This window comes from Coccinella septempunctata, chromosome 9, assembly GCF_907165205.1.
Source record: "Coccinella septempunctata chromosome 9, icCocSept1.1, whole genome shotgun sequence".
Lineage (NCBI taxonomy): Eukaryota > Metazoa > Arthropoda > Insecta > Coleoptera > Coccinellidae > Coccinella > Coccinella septempunctata.
This window is the reverse complement of record NC_058197.1, coordinates 17,761,152-17,777,765: the sequence shown is the minus strand read 5'-3', so window position 1 is coordinate 17,777,765 and position 16,614 is coordinate 17,761,152. Positions and strand designations below refer to the sequence as shown.

The 16,614-nt window shown below is 37.5% G+C and overlaps 6 protein-coding genes and 1 long non-coding RNA gene across 7 annotated transcripts; 3 read left to right on the top strand and 4 right to left on the bottom strand.

Moving 5' to 3' along the window:
* The first annotated feature begins 478 nt into the window (after positions 1 to 478).
* On the top strand, positions 479 to 1,698 carry LOC123320046. Its single transcript, XR_006538682.1, has 2 exons — positions 479 to 624; positions 784 to 1,698. It is a non-coding gene; the product is annotated as an uncharacterized LOC123320046 (long non-coding RNA).
* On the bottom strand, positions 1,418 to 6,077 carry LOC123320045 (catenin alpha). The gene is made up of 11 exons (XM_044907195.1): positions 5,924 to 6,077; positions 5,438 to 5,751; positions 4,733 to 5,286; positions 4,472 to 4,675; positions 4,288 to 4,403; positions 3,509 to 4,229; positions 3,384 to 3,453; positions 3,078 to 3,327; positions 2,785 to 3,025; positions 2,575 to 2,694; positions 1,418 to 2,483 (listed from the first exon to the last, which is right to left on the bottom strand). The coding sequence occupies exons 2-11, from the start codon at positions 5,730 to 5,732 to the stop codon at positions 2,322 to 2,324; spliced, it is 2,733 nt and encodes a 910-aa protein (XP_044763130.1). The 5' UTR covers positions 5,733 to 5,751; positions 5,924 to 6,077; the 3' UTR covers positions 1,418 to 2,321.
* A 630-nt stretch (positions 6,078 to 6,707) lies between these two features.
* Positions 6,708 to 8,317, top strand: LOC123321126 (vitellogenin receptor-like). The gene is made up of 5 exons (XM_044908630.1): positions 6,708 to 7,217; positions 7,280 to 7,499; positions 7,596 to 7,933; positions 7,990 to 8,109; positions 8,162 to 8,317. Exons 1-5 carry the CDS (start codon positions 6,926 to 6,928, stop codon positions 8,275 to 8,277), a joined length of 1,086 nt encoding a protein of 361 aa, XP_044764565.1. The 5' UTR covers positions 6,708 to 6,925; the 3' UTR covers positions 8,278 to 8,317.
* Positions 8,318 to 8,395: 78 nt separating this feature from the next.
* Positions 8,396 to 9,538, bottom strand: LOC123320049 (proteasome subunit beta type-3). Its single transcript, XM_044907199.1, has 4 exons — positions 9,385 to 9,538; positions 8,861 to 9,188; positions 8,570 to 8,807; positions 8,396 to 8,507 (listed from the first exon to the last, which is right to left on the bottom strand). Exons 1-4 carry the CDS (start codon positions 9,385 to 9,387, stop codon positions 8,459 to 8,461), a joined length of 618 nt encoding a protein of 205 aa, XP_044763134.1. The 5' UTR covers positions 9,388 to 9,538; the 3' UTR covers positions 8,396 to 8,458.
* Positions 9,539 to 10,306: 768 nt separating this feature from the next.
* Positions 10,307 to 12,560, top strand: LOC123320047 (UV excision repair protein RAD23 homolog B). The gene is made up of 6 exons (XM_044907197.1): positions 10,307 to 10,542; positions 10,598 to 10,676; positions 10,737 to 10,869; positions 11,109 to 11,427; positions 11,556 to 11,823; positions 11,879 to 12,560. The coding sequence occupies exons 1-6, from the start codon at positions 10,477 to 10,479 to the stop codon at positions 12,082 to 12,084; spliced, it is 1,071 nt and encodes a 356-aa protein (XP_044763132.1). The 5' UTR covers positions 10,307 to 10,476; the 3' UTR covers positions 12,085 to 12,560.
* Positions 12,561 to 12,663: 103 nt separating this feature from the next.
* LOC123320048 (elongator complex protein 5) lies at positions 12,664 to 13,799 on the bottom strand. Its single transcript, XM_044907198.1, has 5 exons — positions 13,678 to 13,799; positions 13,325 to 13,627; positions 13,106 to 13,269; positions 12,859 to 13,043; positions 12,664 to 12,801 (listed from the first exon to the last, which is right to left on the bottom strand). The coding sequence occupies exons 1-5, from the start codon at positions 13,730 to 13,732 to the stop codon at positions 12,711 to 12,713; spliced, it is 798 nt and encodes a 265-aa protein (XP_044763133.1). The 5' UTR covers positions 13,733 to 13,799; the 3' UTR covers positions 12,664 to 12,710.
* Positions 13,800 to 13,963: 164 nt separating this feature from the next.
* On the bottom strand, positions 13,964 to 16,613 carry LOC123320054. Its single transcript, XM_044907209.1, has 6 exons — positions 16,471 to 16,613; positions 16,208 to 16,394; positions 15,774 to 16,150; positions 15,600 to 15,716; positions 15,106 to 15,192; positions 13,964 to 15,025 (listed from the first exon to the last, which is right to left on the bottom strand). The coding sequence occupies exons 1-6, from the start codon at positions 16,547 to 16,549 to the stop codon at positions 14,640 to 14,642; spliced, it is 1,233 nt and encodes a 410-aa protein (XP_044763144.1). The 5' UTR covers positions 16,550 to 16,613; the 3' UTR covers positions 13,964 to 14,639.
* Between the last annotated feature and the right edge of the window lies 1 nt (position 16,614).

Below are 16,614 nucleotides of genomic sequence, written 5' to 3'. Positions count from 1 at the left end.
GTGGGTGATATTTTGTGTTCGGAAAAGATTCATCGAATAAATGCAAAACTATATTCTGAACTTCATTTCATTCGATAAAACCGTTGGTGAAATAGAACTAAAAATATCATTTTTTTATGCCTGTATCTTTTAAACCGAGTCGATTCGGAAAAAATGGTATAGAAAACAAGTGTTCCTTTTGACCTCTAGAATCTACTGTTAAAATATTTGTACGAGTCAAAGACTCGCCCTGTATAAACGAAAGATTTGAATTGAAAATTCACAGGTCTTTTCGCAAACAATTGGATATTGGAGTAAAAGAGTTATTTCCAATTAATCAATTATTGAAGTGCACGAAGTGATTGAAACGATTATAATCACATTAAAAATCTCGATATTTCTTTCAGTTACATTTCATGAACAAAAACGGGTCAAACTTAAACTTAGTAGGCCGTTCCTTCGCTCGTATGCGCAAAGAACCATTTCTTCGTCCCTGCGTCTCCATAAACTACTAGGATATTTGAAAATTTGCGATCTATGGATAGCGTCGCGTCGTTTGGAATTGTTTCAGTTAACGCGAAGCAGTGTATAGTGTTGTGTTTCCATCATTGAAAGAATTTCCTGTGCAATTCTAACGAAATATAGGTGAGTATTTATGGGAAAATGTTAGGCGAAATATACGTTTAAGCGTCCGATTCCGTATGAAAGTTTATATAGACATGTTAGCGTTCTAGAGTCATGAAGAAACTGGGGAAGATTCGTGACTTGAAATATTTCGTATTGTTGATAGATTTTTGATTTTAGTTTCAGGGTTCGAGGTGACCTCGAGGTCGAAGAAAAGAAATGATTGAAGGGTCTTAGGTAAACAGTCTTGTCCGTTTTACGGCTGGGCTGCTAAGGGATCTCCCGGAAATCATTTCCAACTTTAGCCATCGTTGGACCAAGAGCGGAAAATCAAGAATAAAACGTCAATGTGAGTGGATTGGATTCGATATTTTCTCGTGTTTTCATCATTTTCTCCCGATTTTATTGCGGTTCCAGCAAAATTAATTCGCAGAACATGAAATTTTATTTTAGGATTTTTCTATGGTACGTAACCAAAGAGTAAAGTTGATACTCTTTGCGTAACGTTGTTCTGTGGACGGAATGAGTAGATTTCTATACATTTCGCCATAGATTAGAGTTACTTTTGTGTTCTGTGGTCTCCACTCTCTACTTTCCATACCATAGAAAAATAGTCTCTGACATAGATTAACCAGAGTAACTCTTACTGTTACCGTTTGGATTAACCCAGAGGCAATTGTCTCTGGTTATTTGTGTTCTGTGATGTTTAATTACTCTATGATCTTAACAGTTGGATATTGGATCAAAATTGTCCAACAATTTTTTGCACTTTTTTTTACAATTTTTGGCGGATTTAGTTGGAATAATCACAAACTTGACTAATAAATTTTATTTATAAAGATCGAAAAATTCATGACTCGTAAATGCGGAAGTCAAAAGAAACTTTTCAGTTACAACTGGAAAAAAGTATAAAAAATTAATACATTTCTATTTATAAATCACATCAATTTCAACTCATAATTCGAAACGATTACATCTTGAGTCCTATCTGAAGTTCTTGGCACCAAATGCTCGCGAAATATTGAAAGCATGGAAATACTTTTATCCTATAGCTAAAAGAAGTCGTGAAGGGTGAAAAATTGAAATACATTAGTGTAAAACATCCAGTAATTCTAATACTCCAAGTCGATTACATTATTGCCATAAGGAGAGCCTTATTTCCACCGACATATAAAAGTATTCAGAATAAATGCAATTCTTTAATATATGGGGCGATCTTACGATTGAAAAAATAAAATTTCTACATCATACAGATTCGGTGGTACTTTGAAACTGTACACAATTAATGGAATTCCTAGTAAAAAATTAAATACTCGGAAATAATCAACATGAATACACAAAGGGGAAGTCTAAGTTTACCAGTTCATTAATAAAATAGTTGAAGCCTTTGAAAATGGAGAACTAGCTGCGGGAATGTTTCTTGATCTGACCAAAGTTTGATTGTTTGGACAGTAAAAAAGAATCCATACCTACTCCATAAATATGAAAACCCGAAAAACTACTAGGAAACAAGAAATAACAACTTCATGTACCCAAAACACAATTTAACAGCAAGCCTAGTGCAGATGCCTGAAAATCTTAAACTCCTAACCATGATACAAAATCTTTCAGAAAAAAATTATTCAAATATCTTGTTGATCTAGAACCTTATAGTCCTGAAGATTATATAAAATGATAGAGTTTGTTTCATTTATTTTTGGTTGCGAATATTATCATTATTATACAGATTCTGTGGTACTGAATTCAGATAACGCATGAATTGGGTTCTCCACTTTTTTCTGAGAGCCTTTCCTGACTTTAGCCCTCAACTCCTCCGGTTTATCGGGTCTCACCAGTGGTTTCTTCTCGGGAGCCTTCATTCTCCAAACAACAATTGGTAACTAAAAAAAAATTGAATTTCAATATTACCCCGAATCTTCACCATCAGAATAAGATTCCCAGTTGATTTGTGTCAATATTTGATCAACTTACAGCAACCATCCCAGCTTGTCTTGGATACTTTGTCGAAGCAACATAAGAAGCTTTAACCGTGAGAACAACAGCGTTCATCAAATTCTTCGCCGCTTGAATCAAGGATGTAGCACTATCCAACTGAAAATAAGAATGAAGTTGTCGTACGTCCAGTTTTCTCAAAGATTCAAGAACATTTCCTATATCCATTCGTTGCACATCAACACTTACCCCTGAAACAATCAATTCTCCCGAAATATTCTGAACATCAGCCTTCACTTTCGACGTAATGTTCATCTGATGACAATACAGATCGATCCTTTGCAAATAGGCAAGCAAATCTTTCTTCGTCGAACTCTCCGGACATTGCTCAGCAATCTGTCTTGTCAATTTATCCAATTTCGTACCGGCTTCCGAAATCTTCTTGGCAGCGTTTATAACATCCATCGTAGTCTTCAGGGGTCCACGTCCTCTAAAAGATCGATTTTAAAATAAGTCTCGTAGGGATTCAACAATTTTCTCACCTCGTAAAGTCCGTCATTTCCATCATGATCATGCACATATGTTTGGCCAACACGATGATATCGTTGCCTGCGTCGTCCCATTTGGCAACTTCCCTGTCGAATTTCAACTTCTCGCTCCTGAAGAATTCGACCTGCTGCAGAATCTTCTGCTTGTCCACTTCGGGCATCTTGCCCATGGCCTCCCTAGCCGTCGTGATACCGCTGATCTCGGGGTATTCGTCCACCCCATGTTCTCCAGTGTGTGCACTCGCTAAAGCAAAATCAACATCTGTATTCGATAATTCTCGAAGGATTCTCACCACTTACATTTACTCCTAGTTTCCAAAGTGTAATTCTCATCCAGTTCAACGTCTTCGGGGTCCAAATCTTCATCAGCCTAAAACGATTCGAATTAATATAAAATGCCATCGACCGGACAAGACAAAACTCACCCTGTTCATAAGAACAGCCCTTCGTATCTCCCTGACGCCGTCGTAGACCAACCTGGAGGCGTCTATGAAATCGTTTTCGTCCACCTCTTTGGTAGGGTTGCTCGACAGGGCCTGCACCGCCACCTGAACCCTCTGGGTGAACTTAGGCATCACTTGCTCGTTTAAAACTTTAACAGCCTCCAAGACTCGCTTGGTGTACAGGCAGGGTTCGTAATTATCCATTTCCGCGGTTACGACGGTGCACACCCTGTTCGACCTACCCTGAATTCCAGCCGCTGTTCTGTCCAAAGTGTCCGGATCCCCTTCTTGAAGCGCCAGCACGCACTTGTTGACGTCTTCCAAGATGTGGTTCTCGGAGACGGCCAAGAAGTCGTCGATGGTCGTTATGTCGTCCACGGCCTCCGTCAGGATACGCACCTGATTCTCCCATATCTGCTTGAAGGCGTCCATGTTCTCCTGGGCCACCTTGCTCCTGGGCCTGGCCGCCAACACCCTGGCGGCGTTGATCACCTCCGGGCACAAGTTTTCTATCTGGGCGGCGGCGTATCTCACCATCTTCACGCCGTCCTCGTTGTTGGACATGCTGCAAACTAGATTGGCCACTTCGACCAGCTTGTTGGAGTGCTCGTTGAAGACCACAGCGTATTCCTCCACTTCTTTCTCGTTACCGCTCTGCGCAGCCTTGATGAGGAGCAAAAGGGGTACGTTCGTCTCTAGGAAGCTGCGAATTTAACTTGTTTTGATCGTTTGATTATCTAACATCACAGGTTGATCTTTACCTGTCTGAGACGTGGTCCACAACAGCTTTGCGGAGCTGCCTTCGCAAATCCCTGGTTTTCTTGCCCATATTCTCGATTGCACCGGATAATTTGTCGCTTTTATCTTTATTTCCCATCTGAAAGGTAAATATACGATTTATAATTACCCTTGTGATGATAAAAATAACCTCTGTAATAAACTTACATTCGACATGTACTCAGACAACAAGTCTTGAAGGGCCTGTCTCACAGCATTACACTCCGCAACGATACGCTCTCTCCTTTCGTCTCTGGTACAACTGGAATCTGCCATCAATGCAGCACCGCTGATAATACTCTCCAAACGTTCCTCCAGAGAGGGTCTCGTATGAATCTCGTTATAAGCCAACGGTTCCATCGCCATATGATCCTGCAATCATCAGTTTAACAGTCGGAAACCTAACACCCTCACAATCGAAAAACTCACGTCAAATTCGTCAAGAGCAGCCGCCAGTTCCCCTGGACCATCATACGGACATGAAGTAGACATCGTGGGCCTCCCCTGAGCCACATCGTTTATCGTATTGACAGCCTCGCAAACTTGCTTCAATACATAATCCCTGTTGGCCTTGGCAGCGGCCAATTCGGGATGGCGTACGTACACTTTTGAAGCTGTCAACAACATGGTGGAATGTTTCTTGAGCACTGCCCTGGCGGCCGCCAGGTCATCCCTCAGTTGGGGATCTTTCAGTTCCTGCTGACGCTTGGCCGACTGGTTCAGCAGTTCGTTGGCGTTGCGACGCAGGGCGTTGATGTTGTCTATGAGTTCGTCTTGATTCGAGGAGTTTTTCAGGTTTTCCAAATCGTTCTCGACCACCTGTAAACTTTTCAGGAGGAGGTGAACATCGACCATGTCGGCTAATATGAGTAATCGAGTAACGGCGGACAAAAGATTCCTGGCGGCTCTAACCATGTTTCCCCTCTTCAACGAAGAACAGGGATCTTCGGAAAATTCCCTAGCTGCTATGCTCATGGTACTTCCTGAAATATCAAGTTTGAATTGTCTATCCATCGTAACATAGGCCAAAAACCTCCTTGATCAGTGTTTCAATTGATTACATCTACTATCCAATCCTCATGAATCATGTTAGAGTGACACGGAAATGATTCATGCTCACAAAATGACTTTTACCTGTTTTCCGTACTTCCTCCACCGCTGCCAGCATTTCGTGGGTTATGTCAGGATTCTCATAAGCAATCTGCTCCCCTTTTTCGATAAAATTCTCTGTAGCTTTCTCCACGGTGCTCACAAGCGCATTGGCACGTTTGGATTTACCCTTTTTCTTCTTGGAAGGTCCTTTGGTATTGACCAATGTTGTCACTTGCAACACCAATGGTTCTAAGGTCTTCTCCACGGACATCGTTCTTATCTCTAAGTTTTTAGGATCCCATTTGAGACCAAGATGGTCTCCAATCGTAAGGGTCATGTTTTCTCAGTTAGCTTATCTGTAACAAAAACAAGATTTTCTCACTTGAGAGCATATAACAAAGGCTTCTGAGGTTGATCTAATTCACAACACGTTACGATTTGAAATAAAGAAAGTAACAGTTGTACATATGGAAATATGATCACATTTTCTTTGAATTTTGAACCCCAGGTGAAGGCATTTTAGCTCACCTCGAAAAAGACTCAATCACACCTACACCCAGGTAATGATTTCACCATATCATTAAAATATTACTCACTATCAGATTCGGATTCTAGGTAAACAGGGTGTGACTCATAAAAAACTTCAAAACGTCAAAACACTCAAAACAAATACTTTGTGAAATTGACAATTAATTGACGTGTATTGACATTTTCATGAACCATAGATCAGTCTTCAAAAAATCACAGAATTCATCTCTTACTTTTCCAATCATCCGACTCTGCGCTGTGGAATATTTTTTAGACGCGAATTTTGAATTATTTTCAGTTTTCCGTTTATTCCATTAATGTGGAATAAAATTATGTCTCTCTACGGTCACGAAAGAACTTTTTGACCCGAAGGATCGTTAAATCACCTGCTGCATTTCGAACTAGAAGATATAATTTTTCTGAGAGGGCTAACACTTTTTTCTACTTATCTGAGGGTTTGCGATAACGCAGCTTAATTGAGAGTATAATTATGATTTCAACTCTTAAGTGAACATCATTTCAGATCTTCTAACTCCAGAATATTCTTGAACGATCTGTATTTAAATTTTTTCCTAGAAATGACTCCGTATTTCCAATTTCCTATCGGCGAAATGCAGATGTCGATGGACATCTGACCCTATTTCTCTCTTATTTAACAGCAATTTGAAGGGCATGTGTTAGTTGAAGCATGATACCTTTACCTTTATGTTATAATTAACCTTTTCCCCCCTTTAGATACTTTGGAAACCAAACAGACCATATCAATTTACGACTCTCGGTAAAAACTAACACACGCGCGCTCATCTACCACCAGCTGTCGTATACGAATAAAAACATTCTGTAATACATTCAGTTCAGAAGTTTTTTATTTGACGACTGAAAAAGTGGAAATATGTTCTACCGCCTGAATTTTAAGTTTCAAATAGTCGATTTTGCCCACAAGTAATTTGTTTGTATTGATCAAACCATGCTTGATACCCCGTAAAAATCGATTTAAAAAAAATGTTGCCGGTTAAAAACGTTGAATTAACTAAAGTACACTATTTTGAGCCAGCAAAACATCACAGAAACGTGGAAATATCGTCAATAAGTCGGGAAGTTTTCCAGAATACTTTCAACAAAAATTTGATAATAAAAAAAAATGTGTTCGGACATAAATGGGTTTTGAAAATAAACGAACTTGATGGCGACAGCCTCAAGAAGAGAAAAAGTGTTAGATGTCTCCTATATTGTGTTGTGTTCTCCTGTATTCTATTTGCAGTTCTGAGCGGTCTTTTTTTCACCTTCGAATTGGGTAAGTAAAGAATTTTTATTTTTTGAACGAATACAATGACGCAACTATTTTTTTCTTTTCAGAAAAGAAGTTTTTTGATTTTCCACACATTGATGTCGACCAGAGTTTAACTAACACAGCTGGAAATACTGACAAAACTCTCAAGAACTTATCGTATGTAGAAAATGAAGACGCTCTTGAAAATTTCAAATTTTCTGAACTGAATTTGAGAGAAGAGAATGGATCTCTTTTAGATAGCGTACAAATTTCCAACGTAAGTGAAGAAATTAAGAATTTTCTAATGTAATTAACAGAAATTCTGTGGCAAAACAGTTAAATAAAAAAAATTTTGATTTTATCATATAAAATTTTAATCATTAATTCTACATATCTATTTTTTCAGGATTCTTTGAGCTCAAGCAACGCTCCAGAGAAGTTATACTGTTCTAATTGCACCGAAAACCACGTCTGTTTCAAGACTGAAGAAATAGGGAAGCCGAAATGTGTAGATATCGTTGACAGGCACGACCCAACTGGCTGTGGGGGACTGTGCATTCTGAACGTCGAATATTGTGCCATTTTAGACAGACTACACAAGGTGTACGAGTGTTCACCCTTGAAAAATTTACTTAAGTGTCCTAGTGATACGTTTAACTGTGGTGATCAATGCATTGCTAGGAGTAAAGTTTGCGATGGAATCGTTCATTGCAAGGATATGCAAGATGAAAGATTTTGCGGTATACTCTAGATAGCATTAAATCTCTGGAAAATACAAACTTTTGTTTCTTTTCAGATTGTAAGCTGGAGGAAAATTTTCAATGTTCAAATTCAACTAAATGTCTTCCTAAAAATAAGAGATGTGATGGAATCATAGACTGTTGGGACAGGTCAGATGAAAATGATTGTCGCAAACGTAAGTACTAAAATTTCGGCGATTTCACAATAAACGATCTCATTTATTTCAGTGTGTCCCTCGGGCCAGTATACCTGCTTAGATGGTAAATGTATCGCTCAAGATAATTTTTGTGACGGTGTCATACACTGTTCAGACTCAAGTGATGAACCACAAGGTTGTTTATAATGTATTATTTATTGACTGAAATATATTTTTATAGCACTGTGGGATAATCTTTCATTTTCCCAATTTAAATAGACCAAAATGACCAAACATTTCATCAAGGAAATATCAATATCATAGCTTGATGTTAAAAATTTCTTTATTCGTAAGAAAAATTGATAATAATAACCTTAAGTCTAAATATTCAATCCATACGTGTTTTTAATTCCTTAATTGTGACCTTATCTTTTTCTCTGGAAAAAAATAATATCATAAGAAGAGGTCATTTTGTTGTATTTAGAAACGGGTAACTTACATAATATAAACAGTGGCACCCCAACCTGAGATAGCATCCCTGTCGAATGCATTCATTAAAGCTTGTGCAGTAGTTTCAAAGAGATCGTCTGGCCCTAAATTTGGTTCCCAAACAGATTCACACATACCGTACAGCTGTGCACTGGCTGTTCCTCCAACTACGAATTCTTCAGGCTTATTGATACAGCCTATTAAGTCCATGTTACATATGAAGGGATCGTATGTTACTGGATCCAATCCTAACACAGAATGATATTGAAAAGATTTGAAGTGTTTTTCACTGGTTATTTACCTGCGACAATGGGTTCAACAAAGAAGGGACCAAATCTCTTCTCATACAACATATTGGATATCATAGAAGCCATCACTTTGGGGGATATTCTCCTGTTTTCTTTCAGTTCATAAATATTCTTCCTGAATCTAAGCTTTTCCATCACCGTTTGGGTGTCTGTAGCTAAGCCAGGTAAACCTACGTAAAGGTGGGGTCCCATTTCGAAGATTTTTTGGAAATTTGTACTGACTGTCTGCATTTGAATACCGTAACGCTTATCAGCAGCTATGGACACACAGCCGTCCCCTTTCATGGCTAGCATAGCCCCACCGTTGTATGCCATAATACTCTGGAAAAGTATCGTTTATCATAATGCAAAACCTCACCATTTTTTGGATAATTTCAGTGCGCGCCCTTTTCTTAGTTTGTTTCATTTAATATACGAATATACAAAAATTTACGCTAAGTCATCTAATCTAACCTGAAAGCTTAGCTTTCAGTACTTGTATATTTCGATATTTGTGATTATTAAAAACCACACTTACCATTTTGGCTAAGTTTTTGATCACCCAATATCAGAATAACTATTGAAAGAGAATTAGAAATAAAATTATCACATCAACAAATCGGTCAATTTGTTGAATTACTTGTAAAATTTGATTTTGACTCTTGACAATTGACAGTTTTTTATCATAGAAACATATTTAAAGAGCATTGACTTTATTATCAAGAAAAACTAACAGCTTAATTTAAGCTCAATTTAACAAATAACAATAACGAAAAACACAAATAATTTCCCATACGAATTGTTTGCAAAAATAGATCAGCCCATCTGCTTCATCCACATCAAACAAAACAGTCCCCAAGGTGCCCACCAAGCTGGAAGGAAAAATAATGTGAAAACTAATGTAGTCCTGTACTGATTTCCAGCCATATAACGTAATCCTGGGACTGAATGTCCCAATTGGTATTCATCAGATCCTCGGCTAGATTTTCTGATAGCATTCTTCAAGATATTCCGGTATTCTTCGGACTGGAGTATTTTTTGTTCAGCAATAAGAGAATACTCCCGACTTTCTTTCGGAATTTGAGGTCCTGGTGTTGTTTTATTGGCTAATTGCAAGATCCTTTTCTTGGATTGATGCTTATTCAAAAGGTCTCTCACTGTCTTTGGTAAAATTTTCTGAATATTCATTGCGAGAACTTTTTGACAACTTTTGAATGTTTCTCATGTGTTTCTCTTGTGAATAAGTTTCCCTGGAAACTTAACTCCGAATGAAATCGCCTACTTAGGGAATCCTTGAAATAAAAACAGCAAATTTTTCAAGAAAAAGTTTTTACTGGAGGGCAGTATGTGGTTTTTGCGGTTACCATAGATTACAGAGTAATATCGGATTAGTTAATTAAACGGAGTGACTCTTTCTGCTCTGTTTTTTTATGTTGGCGATCACAGAACACGATACTTCATCGGCGTTTTCGAAAAATAATATGGCGTCCATAAGTCTCAACTTCAGTTCTGCATCATCATCCGTTAGGTCGAAAATAATCAGCTAAAAATAAACAAGTATTCACATTAATTTTCCCAGTTCGTTTTATGCACAGACAATTATTGTTTAGTTGTTTAATTTGAATCGAACATGAAGATCACATTGAAAAATCTACAACAACAATCATTCGTGATTGAAATGGAACCAACGATAACGGTACGTATTTCGTTTTTCCTCTACTTTTTATCTGGAAAAAAAATTAATTTTTCAGGTCAAGCAACTCAAAGAAAAGATCGAAAAAGACGCTGGCGCCGAGTATCCTTCGGAAAATCTGAAACTGATTTATGCTGGTTAGTTCTTATTTTTGTAAGAAGTTCAAGGAACTGATGAATCATTACTTGGAATTTCAGGAAAGATTCTCAACGACGAGAGTCCTTTGTCTGAATATAACATCGATGAGAAGAAGTTCATCGTTGTTATGGTCACAAAGCCAAAACCACCAGAAAAAGCTAAAAGTGGAGATGGAAATCCTGATCAAAAAAGGTAGATATTTCATTCAAATCCTTATTCTTAGCTATTGTGCTATTTATCATTAGTTTTCAGAAGGCCTAAAGTCGTTTTTGTATGATGGAAATGTTTTTCTATAACATTATTTTCTTCCTTAACTTATTGTTGGTCCCTTATTGATTTCCACTTCTCTAGTAACAATTGAATTGAAAGCTTTCACACTAGCCGTCTCTATATACTTAATTTTAACAAATTAATCTGTCTTTTCATATTAGTTCTCAGTCATCCACTCCCACCACAGCGCCTCCGCAGGCTCAGCCTGCCGCCACCCCAGCACCTGCAGTGGCAGCAACAGAGGCACCCTCCACAGCAGCAATTACCCCAATCACGGGAGATACCACAGCCTTGAGCAGCACAGCCGAATCAGCACTGTTGATGGGAGAAGAGTATGAGAAGATGGTCAAGAATATAACCGACATGGGTTATCCTAGGGATCAGGTTGAGCAAGCGCTTAGGGCCAGTTTTAACAACCCTGATCGGGCTGTTGAGTATCTCATCAATGGAATACCGGCAAATTTGGATGAACAGGAAGCTGTGAGTTGGAGTTTAGGTTAGGTTAGGAAGCTCAGTTGGAAATTGGGTTAAAATCCGTGGACTTCCCGAGTGTTTCCTTATTTTTTTAATGCAGAGATTTTTTCCTTATTCAACATTTTATCTTGTAGGTTAGTGCAGATATGTCTGGAGTGGATGAGAGACAGTCTGAAGCGGGTGATCCTCTTGCATTCCTCAGGACTCAACCTCAGTTCCAACAGATGAGGATTGTAATTCAACAGAATCCGCAGTTGTTGAATGCCGTTCTTCAGCAGATCGGGCAAACGAATCCTGCTTTACTTCAGCTAATTTCTCAGAATCAAGAATCGTTTGTTCGGATGTTGAATGAACCTGCGCCGGGTCAAGGAGGGGCAACTACGCCTGCTAATGCGACTACTGGTAAGTGTCGAGTAGGAAACTGAGAATAAGTAGCTCATGATTGAAAATGTTTTAGGTCAAGGGGCTGTTCCGCCTTTAGCTCCTCCAGCTGGTGCATTACCAGCCGGAACAATACAAGTAACGTCACAGGATAAAGCCGCCATCGAACGACTCAAAGCCTTGGGCTTCCCCGAACATCTAGTAGTGCAAGCATACTTTGCATGCGATAAAAATGAGAATTTGGCAGCCAATTTCTTGCTCTCGCAAAATTTTGATGATTAAGGCATTTTTCTAGAATTTAAAGATAGGCTGAAAAATCTGACAAATAATAAGAATTTTGTTTTGAATTGTGCAAAGTTTTGGGCGTTTGAAATCGTACCTGCCGAGGATTTTGTTCATATCGTGTACTTTGTACGTCCCTAGTTGTCATCCAGTTATACGTTCATGATTTTTCCCAATTTCTCATAATGTATTTTTGCTGTAAATAAAACTAGCTGGAGATTAGTCTGAATATATATTGAAGCTTATAAGTTTTTCTTTGTTGATTTGTTTATTCTTTTATTTTTCTTGTAAAATAGCGCAAGCCGATTTTGAGCTTGGTATGTTTCGGTTTGCATGAATATCGAGTTTTTCTTGAATTGGAATGGAACTCTGGATTATTTTTGTAGATTTTTCAAAAAAAAAAATGACTGTTTTACCAGAAAGGCTTTTCTTACATATTGTAATTCAATTAGGATAATTATATTGATAAAATAGTAGACATGAAGTTTTCTTCTCATTTCTTTAAGTGAGTATTTAAATTATTGTATTTTTATATTCTTTGAATTGAACGTTTTCAGCCATAATTAAAAAGACATCAACTCAGATCGATTCTGTTTAATTGAAAAAAAGTCCAAATAAAATTTATTCTACAAGTCTAAATCATCATCAGGGTCCTCCTCGTCCCAGTCGTCTTCTTCGTCGAAATTATATATAATACCTTCGGTAGAATCTACTTCTCTGAAAATTAAAACCACAATTTTTTTTTGCGAGAAAATTTAATTAGGATTTCCTTACTTTGGTAAATAAGGCAATGTGAGATTATCCCTGGATTCTTTGTCCGCTTCTGAAAGTTCAATTTTGAACGTCGACAGATTTTCTGGACAAACCTCGTTTATTTTTTCTTGTATCAATTCCTGTACGTTCTGTTTCTTTATCTCCTCGGTGATAAACTGACCTTGTTGAAACTTGTACGATTCTATCTACAAATGGTAGGACAGTTTAGAAGTTTGGTTCTGAATGGTGCGACTAGCTTCTTCTATACCTGTTTGAAAACTCTTCCTCCTACTTTTTTATATGTATAGTTCACCCTCGAGATGCTTGGTTCGAAAGTTAAACTCAAGGTTGCTAGATGCTCCAAAAATTGAACAGTCCTCTTACTATTTCTCAAAAGGTCCAAGTGTAATATTGCTATTATTTGTTGATTATCTAGAATTATCAGACGGGTAAACAATTTTACATTCAGTTTTGCCAAACATTTCACCATTCATTTCTCGTGCTAAAGAACTGAGTAAGTTACAAGTCCTAACTAAACCACAGGAATATATCAGATGAACCAAAGAGTCTATAATGATAACGGTATTTTGAGTCAACTGCGCTCTGAATGTCTCCTCAACATCATCCCTATTTTTCGTGAAATCGTAGCTTGTGATTTTAAGCGCAGACAGGGCTGATCTAGCCTTGACGAAGTTTCCTTCGAATACAAAACATTTCACCTCATTGTTGAGTTTTTGATGATGTTCATTGAGAAAATTTATGAGGGGAAAACCCTTTTCTTGTAGACAATCTGTAAAGTATCTTTTGAGTAAAATTTTTACGCTCTGGTACTTCGTTTACCATTTATTAAAACGAATTTAGAAGGTGGTGTGGCTTTTAAATAAGTGTTCAACATTTTTATTACGCAGCTTTCCACATTTGTTTGTTTTTAATAAATTTAACCTCCTCTATTTTTATAGGTTATGTTGCGAGAAAAATTCTTCTTTTTCCCCCATTTCCAAAGAAATTTCGAATCTTCGAATGAGAAAAAATATTCCAAATATCTCAATTGTTGCCCTTCTTATGCTTCATGTACTTGTATTGGAATAATTTTCGATAGGATATACTTAGGGAAAGAAAATTCTTGTTACTAAAATAAGCTTTATTAGATATGTTTGTACTGGTCAAGAAAGTCTCGAAAAATATTGTCAATTTCATTTAATCAAGCACAACAATCCAAAATCGATCATTCACATTTTCATGCTTAATGCAGTTTGAGCTTTCGAACCTATCCGTACTCACTAGGTAAAATACTGTTTCTTCAGTTTCAAGAAGGACTCCTGCTATTTACAAAAAATACATAAAAGTTAAAATAGTATACATAAATCTCGCTCGTTAAAAATAAAGGTAATACAAAGTTACAGGATATGTCGGATAATTTTCTGTATAATCTCAAGGGGTAAAATTCAATCACAAACATATTGCGACAAAAATCACGATATTTACTACGAAAAACAAAGATATGCAACTACTGATATGTCAAAAACTTCAACTTGATATGAGCCAACGTTTTGAGCTTCAGACGCCCCAAGTTTTTTTCCTAATCATTATATTTACAAAAATATTCCCGAAAAATCAGGTTGTCAGTCTAATAACGAAAATATGAGATAAAAGCGGTAGAGTAAAACCGAGAAGTACAAAAACCATTCAGACATCCTCCGTTTTACTCCACGAAATATTCCGGAAGAAAACTCTCCCAAAAACATTCCGAACGACGTAAAGGACAAAACTTCTAATTTACTCCAATTTGCTCGGACTCAGACTCAATTCCTGTCTTCGTTCAAAACCTCCCGACTGGTGTATGGGGGAGGTGGTTCAGAATATCTGCTTTGTTCGAGTTCCCCGTAGGTGGGGGGTCGATCATCCAGATTTCTGCCGGGTAAATCCAGAAGGGGGTTCCCTAAGTCCGATTCTTCCGCTGGTAGGTTTCTCAAGTCGTCCCTGAGATTGTCTCTGAAGGAGTAAAAGTTATACGGGATGTGGCACATGGCTATACTTTGGTCTCTGCCGGTTCTGGCGGAGCCCTGATGGTAGTATGCTACATCCGGAGGACAATGTCTCTGTTGTAAAGATGTCTTTTTGGCGAACATCATCACTTTCGATAGGATCAGGAGCAGGAGAACCAGAGAAAAGAGTATACTCAGTATGCCTACAAATAAAGAATCAATGAATTCCTTGGTACCTACAGATATTGGAAAATTCGGCACTTTTCGTTCAAATGATACTTACAAACTGAAATAAACAGATATTTTGCACTTGCATTGTTCTGTTGCACCGCAGTTAAATTCGGAAGTCCGTATTCTAATTCTTCATAAGCTGAAAAAGTGGAAACTTATCAAAATACTATTTCTTAATTGAAACTTTGAAATTGTTGGAAATAAACAAAAATATTTTTCCAAAAAGCACCACTGGAATTACAAATTCGAGTGATGCTTTCTTTTAGTGAACCCAAAAAACACACACAAAATGCTAGAATCATACATACATACCTCATATACGAAAAAAAAAAAACATCTGCTGAAGAGTACCACCTGAATTTCTTTTTCAAATTAGTCAGGTGAACTGTACAACTCACAAGGTGTATTGTATACAATCAAGCTTCTATTAAAAAATAAATTCGACTATGACGGTATCAGAAAAAAAGATACCTCACATGAATTGTGAAGTGAATGCAGAACGCTTGAATGAATAAGGGACGACCAACAACATTCAAAGAAACTCACTTTCAGACGATACCTGACAACACTTAGGCCTATTTGTAACTGTACAGTTAGCATCGACGTTCCTATCGCAACACCAAGCTGTTGGTATGCATCTCCCATCGTCACATCTCAGCTTATCTGAAATTTAAACCACACTGTCCGGTTAATGATTACTTTGTATGATGTAAACTTTACCTTTGCAAGGGTCTCCATTACAATTTTCAAAACTCTCGTCAGATCCATCCTTACAGTCGGCCCTTCCATCACATACATAATGACGAATGATACAAACACCATTGGACATACATTTAAACATGGTATCTGTACAGAACATTGGTTCTCTGAACACCATCGGTCGATCTACTATGATCCTCTCATCGCTCCGTACCACAATATCTATGTTGATATATTTCTTGTATTTTACAGTGAAACAAATGTAACTACCATTGTCGCTGACTTTCAATGGATCAAATTTCTTTTCTGCCTTATTAAGCTCGCTTGAAGCCAAGGAATCGTAAAAATCTTCCAGATTTTTGGCGCTCAGTTTATCAAAATCAACTGTGGCGTTGAATCTGAAATGTCGACATGTTTATTCATATTCGGAGAGATATCCAGGGTACTTTCTCTACCTGTTAGACTTTTTAATCCATGAGATATGATCATCATATCCTGTCTCATTGCGAGAAAAGACCAACTCACAAAGCAGAGAAAAATGTGCCCCAACCTTCTCCTCCACAAGACAAAAACGAGAATCCGTTGAACTCAACGGGATGTAGGACTTATCCACCTTCTTCATTATCTGTAGACTTGCATCGCCTGAAATTCCATTACAAAAATAGTTTGGGAGTATAACCTTCAAATTCCGAAGAATAATTTCAGTTTCTTTACTTACATAATACACTTGGAAATAAGGACAATAAAGAAAGTAATAAAAGTTTAGAATCCATTTTATTCACATTTTTTTTAAACATACTCAGAAATCATTGTGAGTTTTTTTCATAAATTCTTGACAAGTCAAAAAAAATCGCATTCGCAT